Source organism: Gambusia affinis, linkage group LG05 (assembly GCF_019740435.1).
Source record: "Gambusia affinis linkage group LG05, SWU_Gaff_1.0, whole genome shotgun sequence".
Classification (NCBI taxonomy): domain Eukaryota; kingdom Metazoa; phylum Chordata; class Actinopteri; order Cyprinodontiformes; family Poeciliidae; genus Gambusia; species Gambusia affinis.
Genome location: NC_057872.1, coordinates 29,397,968 through 29,410,006, shown reverse-complemented (window position 1 = coordinate 29,410,006; position 12,039 = coordinate 29,397,968). Strand labels below are relative to the sequence as shown.

Below are 12,039 nucleotides of genomic sequence, written 5' to 3'. Positions count from 1 at the left end.
TTTGCACATGTGAATAGGCCTGTCACAATAACAAATTTAGCTGAGTGATTAATTGTCTCAAAAATTATTGCAATAAACGATAATATTGTTTGAAGACCTTTGTACCCTAATTTAATGGAAATGACTTAATAATGCATGTGATTTTCTGCCAAAGATAGATACACTTTACTTTCAAAAGAACACTTAACACTGGAAGTGATAAAACAAAATAAACAAAACAACCAAAAATAAAATGGATTTTCAGTCTCCATTAACAAAAAACGCACTTGAATAAAAACTAAACAACATAAAGTAAAAGTGAAAATAAATACTGCATTCAACCAAAAGCGTGCAGATTGTGAAGTCTGTACACTATATTGCCCTTCAGTAATCCATCCATCCATCCATTTTCTGAACACCCTTCGTCCCTAATGGGGTCGGGAGGGTTGCTGGTGCCCATCTCCAGCTGCGTCCAGGGCGAGAGGCGGGGTTCACCCTGGACAGGTCGCCAGCCTGTCGCAGCCCTTCAGTAATCATTACATTTAAATAAAGAAGATGGGCACATCGACTACCTGATGCAATAGTTCACACAACATGACGTTTTGCCCCAATGTTCCCGTTACGACAATCTTAGAACGTTGGTTGTTCTAAGATTGTGGTGGCCACTCCATCTAAATCAGGGGTTTTCCCAGACTGGGAGGTTAATGCAGCCTGTTGAATGTGACAAGTAGCCAATCAGAAAGCCCGGAGGATTCCCTCTGGGCTATATATATATATATATATATATGTAAATATATATATATATATATATGTGTGTGTGTGTGGGCATGTGTGTGTGCTTGCGTGGACAGTGTATCAAGACAGAATACACTGTCCTGATTTCTGGACAGGAAATGTGTGAAAAAGCAGACAGTGTTTAGAAGAGAAACACGTCATCAGCATATTCTCAACATGTAGAGCACCGTACCTCTTCCTGGTCCAACATGCTGTACTGATGTCCGGAGCTCACACAACGACGAGGGTTCCAGCGGTCGTGGGGTTGGCGGTCGTGCAATGGGCGGTCGTAGATGGGGCGGTCGTGCAATGGGCGGTGGTAGGTGGGACGCTCGTAGGCCGGACGGTCAAAGGATGGGCGATCGAAGGAGGGACGTTCAAAGGAAGGACGCTCAAAGGAAGGTCGCTCAAAGGAAGGACGCTCAAAGGAGGGACGATCGAAGGAGGGACGATCGTAGGAGGGACGTTCGTGTGAGGGACGGTGGTAGGAAGGAGTGTGGAAGGAGTGGGCTTGGGAGCGATGATGGTGGTGATGATGATGATGATAGGAGGGGGGGACGGCACACCTTGCATCTGGAAAAAGGAGAGGAGGTGGGAGAAAAGGGGAAGTTCGGGGGATATAAGGAGGGAAGAGGAGGGAAGACAAGGTAAGTAAGGATTTTAGAAAGGAACACGGTGGCACTTTCTACTCAGACATATTTAGAAAGGAATCAAAAAGGTCAGGTTATATGCATGCTCGAGAATATACTAGACAGGTTTCAAACTACAGGAAGGAAAAGGAATGTGGAGTTAGATGAATGATAAGGAGAACATTGAAGTATTACAGGCATGAAACAGGTTAGCATTTGTAAAGTGTAAGAAGGTGAAAACAGACCAGAACACAGTCTATCACAACAAACCCAATCTAAATTCATAAAAAAAAAAATACCAAAAAACACATTTTCGAAATGCAGAATTTTGAAACACAAAACCATTGACTGAATTATTCACAACATATCAAAACATATCTTCTGTATTTTCAGATTTCACATATTAGCAAAACCTACATGTTCTGCCATGTCAAAAAATATAAACGAGATAGATGGAATTGTATTTAAATTAGAGATGCTAGTTATTGATTAATGAGTCAATCTAAAGTTGGTTGATCTTATCAATTGACTAACGATTAATTGATAAGCTGTCATATAGCTTGAAAAATAATGTTTTCTCTTGTAGCAAGAGGACCGATCGTCTAGCTATAACTTGAAGATCTAAATTTTCATGGTATGCTGAATTTAAAAAACCCATAAAATTTAATTTTAACATTAGTTTCATCAGCTGTGTTAAATACTGACTGATAAAAAAAAATTCTCACATTATTAAACTTAGACATATTTATAAAAAAAAAAGGTCGCTGAATGGAAAAATAAAAGACGAAAAAGAATAAAATATGCAGCTCGGCTGAATGAGTGCTATTACGGTACAACTTAAGGAGCTTGTCGAGTGTATATCTCAAAACATAACCACATTAAAATAATTTTTAATCCCACCAGACTCTGCTTGGACCGTTTGTCTGTTCTGTTAGAGATCCCTCCGCTGCGATCTTTACTTCTCTAATCAGCTGACAACGGTTATGGATGACCAGCGGCGCCCTCTTCTGGATGGCGGCCGCACTACGAAAACTAAAACAAGGTCTAACGTTATTAGTTAATATATTTGAACTAATTTAGATCTAATAAACTATTAACCGACAATTGCTAGTAAGTCAAATATTTTTTTGCATCCACAAATTAAATAAACTATGAATACTGGTAGTTATAGCACTGTTACAAAAGACAAAACATAAAATTAACAGCTAAGTCAAATGGCTTTTCTTTTAAATATAAACTGCCGTTAGCATGGCGAGCTTCCACAGAAAGTTAAAAGAGACATTTTAACTGTCTATAAGCCATTTTTTTTTATTTATGAAACTGTTTATGATCAATTTCTTGGTTATTGCTGGGTGGAGCATGGCAGGTAATTAGTGTGATTGGTATGTTAAGTAGTTTATTACTGTGATATTATTGAAGATTCTCATAATATTGGTAATTTATAGCCAAAATAAATAAAGTTCCATAAAAATTTGTGTTATGTGCCAGGATGTAAATTAATTAAGTGTTAATTAATTTGCACCCACATATGGGTGCAAATTAATTTACTACTACAAGGTAGTAAAACACTTGAGCGAAAGCAGAATAATTTTAATACATACTATGTATGCAAACCAAGTATTTATTATGAAATGCAGCCTACATTTCTGCAGCATCTACATAATGCCTTTAAGTCCGAAAATCTCTGAGAAAGTTTTAAAATCCTTTTCATGGCATGAAGAATTAGGAGAATGGCAAAAAAGGTTCAGCTTCATACTAATAAAGTGATCAGTGAAGTATTCAATCACTCATCCTTGAGATGTAAGGTCTCTCTCTCTCTCCATTTCCATCTAAAAACGACAATTGTTTTTTTTTCAATAAGTCCTACTTCTGCCTTGCCACCAAAATTTAATCATCTCTTCCTTGGCCTGCGGCCGTCCATCCACTAAAATTAGCAGAAATCAGTTATGAGTTGTCCTGCTGACAGACTCACAGAAAGAAATATAGAACTATAATCTTCTCAGCAAGGGAACAAATTATCTTCAGCATCATGTTTGATTCCGACTATCATTTCAGAAGGAAAGACTTGAATATTATATCTGATGCTCCAGAAAACAATGAGCGAAACTGATCACACCTTGCTGAAGAGATTGACGTGAGTTCTAGCAGTATTTTGTGTCTTTGTCCCAAGTGAATAATGAGTATGTAAGAAAATGGGCAAAAGAGACTATTCTTTATATGCAACTGACTAAATTTGACAGTTTTATTGCACAGTTTGTGGGTGTTATAAATCAAACAACATAAAGCACTGTGAAAATTAACATAAATACACCATATTTACAGTTTAATACTTTCACCCAAAGGTTTTCTCGTATGCCAAAAATAACTGACTTCTTGTAAACATTTTTAAGGGTGTGTAATTGTATTTCCTAGGAGTATCTGTGTGCCCCATTTATTTTCCTGGGACCTTTAATTTTCATCATTGAAGAGAAAATTTCCAAATAAAGGCAACCGTCAAGAGGCAGGTAGGTGATTAAAATAAACAACATTAACTAAAACCAAAGTCAGACTGTATGCTAAACAATAACCCTAAATGTTTGGCAGCCAGTTGAAGCACAGGTGTGCTGACGAGTAACTGAAACCAGATGTCAGGAAGTAGGACTACATGCGAAAACATCAGGAAGCTTTAGCTTGTCCTATAGCTCCACAAAGCCTCATTCATCAACCATCAGTTTAAATAGATGTGTTGTGAGCAAGTACAACTTCAAATCCAACATTGCTATCAACCAGAGATCTCCAAAAAGCTGGCTTGCCAACAGTAAACAGATGGACAAGAAACTATCTGGAGAGACTTTATGTAATAAGTGAAAACAAACAAGCCACTGTGACAGAAAATGAAAAGAATAAGACAGAAGAGGTCAGGTGACAGCAAACCCAAAAGAAAACCCAAATAAAATCATGCAAAACAAACTGAAAAACAAACAATTATCAACTCTGAAAAAGCACAATGATGACACATTGCAACTGGTGTAATTAGCAAATTAGAAAAGAAAGAGGAGAAAACAAGGAGTATCAAAAATAACATTATTGTAAATAAGGAACCAATAAAGCAATAAAAAAAACTATAAACACCAGAAGATTTCAGCAAAAGCAAACACACTGATGGGAACTGAGAAAGGAAACAAAATACAACACAAACACTATTAAACCAAAACACTGAGAAGGTTTTTGCAAGTTTCAGTGTCTGTTATTACAGTAACATTTGGAAATGGAAACTGCTGGTCAAAGTTTATCAATGAGTCGATTCTCCTCTTATTGTCCTCAACCATCATGTCCCACAGCTTTAGTGTCTCAGTCACTGAGATCTAGATCAGGTTGCAGCAATCTAGATTGCAGTGACTGAGACACTGCAATCTGTCCATAACACTAAAATCTGTTATGGACAAATTTCCTTCTGATTGCAGCTTCTCAGTCAATTACATTGTGATTTGGAGTTCAATAATTGAGATGTTTTTAATTGAGACTCTTGAAGATGTTATAGTAACCATGCAAATAGAGAGCAATATATCACAGATGTTTAATTTTTACATCATTTCTCACCAGATAATTTGCTGTCAGTTTTTCTCACAAGCCTTAAATCATGAAGTCAAGCAAATGGGCAAGCAAGTCCTCCATCTCAAACCCTGTTATATATTTTACATGTTTAATTCACTGAATTCCAAAGTAAATCCTGACTTGAACCCTTTGAGAAAGACTTCTGCAGTGTGTGAGGGAGTCTAAGAACATTTCCCCTGTGGCTTGCTCCGTTTTCACTAGTGAAAAGCCAAATTCTCTCTTACAGCATCTGGAGGCCATGGTACAAGTCACATTCACACACCCAGCTGCTGACGAGGATATGGGGGAACTGTTGTTTATCAGTACGCACTGGAGTGGCAGAGTGCGGACACTTTATGCCCTGGAAGTGTCCACTGACCCTGTCTGCACATTGTTTTTCTCTTTTTTTTAAACATCTTTGCATCTTGAGCATGGCAGGGACAGACTAACGTTTTGCACTTCATGAGTCTAAAGAAAGAAAAGCTTGGAGCTAACAATGCAAGACGACATGTGCAGAATGTCACAACGGATTACATGTCTGCATTGTCATTTCACATGTTCTCCCCCCTAGTTCTCTAAAGCGCAGAGGAAACACAATGTCATGGTCTGAAAAGGGGGAAATTAATTATTCTTTGTGGCTTATCCACACAGGTTTAGGCCTGTCGCGATAAACGATAAGTCAATTAATCGCACTATAAATTAAAACTATCGACGTCATTTTAATTATCGGCATTATCGTCTCTTCCAGCCTTTTTCTCTTTCTGTTGATGACACTGAATGAAAAAAGGCTCAACTCCGCTGCTCTCCACTGACCCTCCCTTCCTCATTTCCTCAGTGTAATGTCCAGTTCACACTACACCATCCTAGAGCTGTCGGCCGATTGTCGGCCCAGTTTCAAAACCTGAGAGATCACACATTAGCCGACAGAAATCCTAGGTATAACGGTTCCATCGGGTTCCATCGGGTTCCATCGGGCCGTGTGGTGTCCAACAATGGGCACAAAATAATGGCTACAAGTCCAGTGAACTCATTTTAAAACCAGGCATTAATCAATGCTTTACTACAATCTACCTGCAATGCATGTGGCTCTAGTGTCAGCGTAACGTCCAGACTGAATGAAAATCATTAGAACCTATTTATATCACATCAATGAAGAACAGCTGAAAAGTTACCGGGTTCACCAACTGCGTAGCAATTTTGCTCCAACTCCTCCCCTCGTCATTTCTGTATTCTTTGCACGAAATGTTTTATAAACATTAATGTTGTTTCCACATATCATCTCCAATGTCCGCTGGACTTTCTCGTATGCCAAAAATAACTGATTTCTTGTAAACATTTTTAAGGGTGTGTAATTGTATTTCCTAAGAGTATCTGTGTGCCCCATTTGTTTTCCTATGACCTTTAATTTTCATCATTGAAGAGAAAAATTTCCATGAAATTTCCCCTCAGAAAGCACAAATTCTCCTCCGGGCTTTCTGATTGGCTACCTGTCACATTCAACAGACTGCATTAACGCTCTCAGTCGGGAAAACCCCTGATTTAGATCGGACTGGCCACCACAATCTACCATACCACACCACACACTACAGGATGATCGGTTACGAAATCACAAGCGACAATCTTAGAACAACCAGCGTTCTAAGATTGTCGTAAGGGAAAAATCAGGGCAAAAAATTGCACAGTGTGAACCATTGCATCATGTAGTCAATGTGCCCATCTTCTCTATTTAAATCTAATGATTATTGAAGGGCAATATAGAATACAGACTTCATAATCTGCACTGTTTTGGTTGAATGCAGTATTTATTTCCACTTTGGCTTTATGTTGTTTAGTTTTTATTTAAATGTGTTTTTTGTTAATGGAGACTAAAAATCCATGGTTTTTTTGGGAGTTTTGTTTATTTTGTTTATGTGGTAAGTGTTCTTTTGAAAATAAAGTGTACCGATCTTTGGCAGGAAATCGCATGCATTATTATGCCATTTCCATTAAATCAGCGTACAAAGGTCTTCAAACAATATTCGTTTATCGCAATAATTTTTGAGACAATTAATTACTCAGCTAAATTTGTTATCATGACAGGCCTACACAGGGTAGCCGGTAGGCTGGTGCCTTTTACCAGCAGCCATTGGGGGGAGCTGGGGTACGTCATGGAAAGCTCGTCAGTCCATCACCAGGCAACACAGAAACACGGGATAGATCATCATATATGCACAAATTTATAGCTAAGGGCAATTTAGAAAGACCAGTTCTGGACAAAAAAAAGGGAAAAGTTACACATGTTTGGACAGAACATCCACATTTTTTCTCCTCCCCTCCAGGGGGTCTTTTGTGGGCTCTAGTGTCCCTTATTTGATAATTAGCTGACAGGAAAGGGGGGGGGGATATGCGGTAAATGTCAACTGGTCCAGGAATCGAACCCGCGACAGCCGCGTCAAGGACTCAAGGCCTCCAAACATGGGTCGCGCTGTTCCCTACGCCACCACAGTACGCCCAGAACATTCACTCTTAATGCAAAACGATCTGACTGAGACATGAACCCAGGAACTTTCTACAACAAGGCTCTAAACACTGAACTTCTGTCTAATTTTGAATTTCTACATAATGAAATATTGTTACATGAAAACCATTAATCAAACTTTTAGATCATGTCCTTTCTACCATGGTGAACAGAAGCCAGATAAATGAGACAAGAAATTATGTTGTGAACTTTTAGTTGCATATCAACCTGATGTTTTGGTATCTGGTTGGAGGCTTGGGACACATTTAGTCATTGCTGTCAAAATGAAAACCTACATAGCAAAGATTGGTTTAAATATTTTTGTGTCCCATTCACGGATGATGGCAGGATGGAATAGGAGATGGACAGACACATTGGGGTTTCATCTGCAGTACAGTGGACGTTGCTCCAGTGTGTTGTGATGAAGAAAGCTATAGTATAGTATAGTATAGTATAGTATAATATAGTATAGTATAGTATAGTATAGTATAGTATAGTATAGTATAGTATAGTATAGTATAGTATAGTATAGTATAGTTTGAACAAAAATCATGTCATAGCTTTAATACCTCATTTCAGACACTTAGCCATCCTTTATGACTGAAAGGAATGTTACTTCTTTTTGCATAGTCTTGCAAATATAAATTAGTACAAGATAAGGTCAGGATTGTGAAAACTCATTTCAAAATCATTATTTCTTGCTTTACCATTTCATGATAAATTGTCTAAAAATATCCAATATAGTCAGTCAAACTTTTATGGGAAACAGAACTGATGATTAAAAATGACAAAAAAATGGTTCTAAATGTGTGAAATATAGCAAAGCACAACAAATTCAGGGAACTTTATTGAGAAAAATCTGACACGGTTTTTCATTACACCAAAAATCAAAAGTAAGCAGATTTGCACATTATAAGAATACAATCAACAAGAATGTTGGAGATTATGTGGAGAAATAGAAGCCAATGTATGTCAATGTTGGAGCTGTAAAACAAGAAAATTGGCACATAAAACTATAAATACAGTTGAATGACTAATAAATGTTTATTGTAAAACATTGTCTGAAGAAATGTCTAGGCTGTTTTTACCCGCTCAGCTTCTATTCTTGTGTTTGTTTTTGTTTTTAAAAAGAAAAAGAAAACCAAAGTTTAAGAGCTGCAGACAAACCTCAGCACTTATAGTAAGTGAAGACAGATTATAACACATCTTTTCCCTACAAAATAATCCCACCACCTTCCTCTGACCTACTGGTATTTTCAAATAAAGTCGAGCAAAAGAGCTTAACGGAAAAGAGGATAAGAGGTCGTTATATTGACTCATAAGCCAGACCCTTACGTCTTCAGTTTCAGGTTCTTGTACCGATTTTGACTCTCATTTTAGCCTTTAAATAGACAAATACGTTTAATTCTCAACAAATGCGAGGACTTTGAGCCACACTGTAAACCCAGATTTGAGAGATGCTGAGTGTTTGCACTGTGAGTCATGGGGTTGTTATCACAAACCTCCAGGGAAGTAAAGCTCTGTGTGACACGCTCTCTCCAAAACTCAACTAAGCCCTCGAATTGAAACTTTGCAACTGTGCAGGGCAAAGTCATGATGCCAAGATATTCACCATGGAATGGCAGCATGACTCATCCATGGCCAGATCTGCATTACTCTACTGTAGGCCTACCTCTAACCCCTGGAGGCTGCTTATTAAGAGCCTTCAAAGTTCACTGGACAGAATTTCAATGAGTAACTTTTTTTTTTTTTTTTTTTTTTTTGGAGCATGTCTGTTTGTACATACAGAGCCCACACAGCTCTCTGTTGCCGGAATATTCAGTAACGATTTAACACAAGCAGAACTGCTGAGATGCCTCTTTTCGCCGCTCGTCTTCCTCTCGCTCACCCTGCCTTTCATTTCCTCTCTGCATCCCTCTTACTCTGCCTTTGTTGCACTCTTCCGTCTCTCTCTGTGGGCTCTTTTGCTTTTCTGCTGTCCTTTGCAGTCTACAAAAGGAGAAAGCCACGCACCAATCGGATGACTGGTCAGTCTTAGTCAACGCTGTCATTACTGAGACCCAGCAGACCTCAATTTGATTTATACACATCAGTGATCACCAAAATAGCGCTAAAAATAAGTACAGCAATATTCCTGGGCAGCCTGAAGCAGATAATGTAAAGCAAAGAACTGAAGACAGGAAAACAGCGTATAATGGACTTGTTATGGAGGTGACCTCAGTTGCACCACATATTATTGCATTTCAAAATAATTGCAGCAGAACAGAGGCATAGCAGCACAGCATTTTAACATGTTCTGAGTCAGAGCATTAGGCTCCTGTCTGTGCTGAGCTAAAGAGGACGTCAGATGTCAGGAGTAAGGTCACAGAGGCCCAGAGAGGAGAGGATTCCTGCTGAAGCTGCATAACACTGACACCATCAATCTGCCTCCCGCTGCAATGAGGGAACTCCCACTCATTACCCTTAAATTAGTTTGGGTTGTGCTAAGGGAATGGCATGGGAATGCTTGATATAAATAACCAGAATCTACATGGAGAAATCAAACTTTGCTTCATTAAAAGGTAATAAGAAGAACATTTCAGCTTCATAGCACATAATTACCTCAATTTATCTGCAGGGAGTCAATGCGTTTGTTGATCAATACCAGCTACTCAGCGGATACCTCATCCGGTGACGAGACCTCTCGCTTTTAAAACTGAAAGTCTGGCCATTTGAAGCGCTCAAAATACTTTCTACAAAGAGCTCACAAATGAAGAATTAGACAGTATCAAACGCTGAAATGGATGGATGAATTGGGCTTTGGTCTGCTTTCGACTGCTGAGAAGGCAGTTTATGGATGCTAAGTCAACAAGAAAACATCCTTTTCCAGTAGCCTTTTCTAAGTTGCTGCAGCTCATTGCTTAATTTCATTTTAATTATTATATTCTTTTAGGCTCATAATTAATATTCTTTCTCTTTTGCCTACTTGTGAGCATGTACTTGTCCAACCATGTCTGAAATAAACCTGAGAGACAATGCTCTATTATGTTTTTCTTGTTTAAGCTTTTTATCTCCAATTTGAGCAGAAAAATATCCAAAAAACATTGCAGTTCATAATGGGGTCGTACAAGTTTTCTCATGCTGCAGAGCATTGCTCTCGCAGCTATGAACCAACATTAGAGTCATGATTGAATTTTGGAGCAGAATGACACAGCAGTTTGCCATTTTTGCAGTGCCACAGGATACCTCTTCACATGTTTTTGAACAGGTCAGTGGGATATGAGAGAAATGGGGTTCTGAGGAATAATGCATTTAAATTTGTCAGCCTGACCACACGTCCGCACTCTCCCACTTTCATACAGCCCAGAAGTCCATTCTGTTCAAGGAATCCAGCAGCTACCTTTAGCACCAGTTCATCACTACAATCAACAATTAATATTGTGAAAGAGGCATGCTTTCTGGTTAACTAATGCATAAGAGATGGGATCGGTCAATTCTATTAAAAACTGGAAGTGACAGAGGAATTTATCCAACCAACTTGTCCTGGACTTGTATTAAAATTGCATCCTTTTTTTAATCATAAGTATGTCAGATGCATCTCCTTGCTGCTAGGAGAGTGTCTTTACTAACTTTATGTAAAGAGAAGGTTTGGTTTGAACTAACACAAGAATGTCTGGCTTCACCAGTTGGCCTTCCATTTGCAAAAAGCTTTCTGTAACACTTTGTAAGAATTGCAACTTGATCAGATTATCATCGTCCCTCTGCTCCTCTGTTTGAGAAAGTAGATTCTTATATTCTATTAAAACATTAATATTTTTCAAATTTGTATTTTTGTTTATAATATTTATGAATATCAAAAAATAGGCCAATGCATTTCATCTATTTCTCTAAATCAAATATGGAGTTTCATTCTTGCTTAACTCAGAGCTTCATCTTCTTAAATATCTGACCAGTAGAGGTCAGTTTTCTCTCTGGTACAGGGAAACTAAAGTTTGGAATGACTTTTTCCAGTTGGTAAAAGCCAGGTTTTCTGTAAAAATAAAGCCTTTAAATGTTATTTAAATCTGTATTTAATTAAACAATGGAGATTGTGACAGTTTTCATTAATATTTTGTAAATGTGTTTTTATGGTGTTTCCTTATAAAAGTAGAGAATAATATCCAGGTTTAGATTAACCTGGAAAACTCTTATTTTGAAACTATATTACTTGTTTAATTGTGTTTCCATCAATCCATCCACCCATGTTTTTTATTTTTACTTTGAAATCTGTTGTTACTTTGAAATGTTGTTTTGGTGTTTTGCCATTTATTGACCTATATTTTATGGGCTGAACAGCATTTTTCTACATTGTTGTTACTAAATGTGCATTTAAAACGCTTTTAACTTGACAAAGCTATGTGGAACGATTCATTAAACTGCAGACTCAGATTTCTGTTGCCTTTGTTTTTTTATTTCTACATTTGGGAATCTGCACTCCGTACATTTCTTATGCATGAGCACATACAGGTTGCTCTCAATTTCACGGTCAGCAAAAGAAGAAATTTGCCAAATGAAAGTTTGACTTTCTGTTTTGCATCTGGGGTAAGGGTGAAATGCTCGTCCAAAATA

General features: G+C 38.0%; 1 protein-coding gene across 9 annotated transcripts in view; it reads right to left on the bottom strand.

Annotated features, from left to right (window-relative positions):
* Positions 1-12,039, bottom strand: part of syngap1b (synaptic Ras GTPase activating protein 1b) — a 169,844-nt gene that overhangs the window by 122,750 nt on the left and 35,055 nt on the right. For all 9 annotated transcript variants that reach the window (XM_044115812.1, XM_044115816.1, XM_044115807.1 and 6 more), the window contains one exon: positions 947-1,326. In XM_044115812.1, coding sequence (XP_043971747.1) covers positions 947-964 — 18 coding nt within the window. In that variant the 5' untranslated portion in view covers positions 965-1,326. The remainder of the gene's footprint in view (positions 1-946; positions 1,327-12,039) is intronic.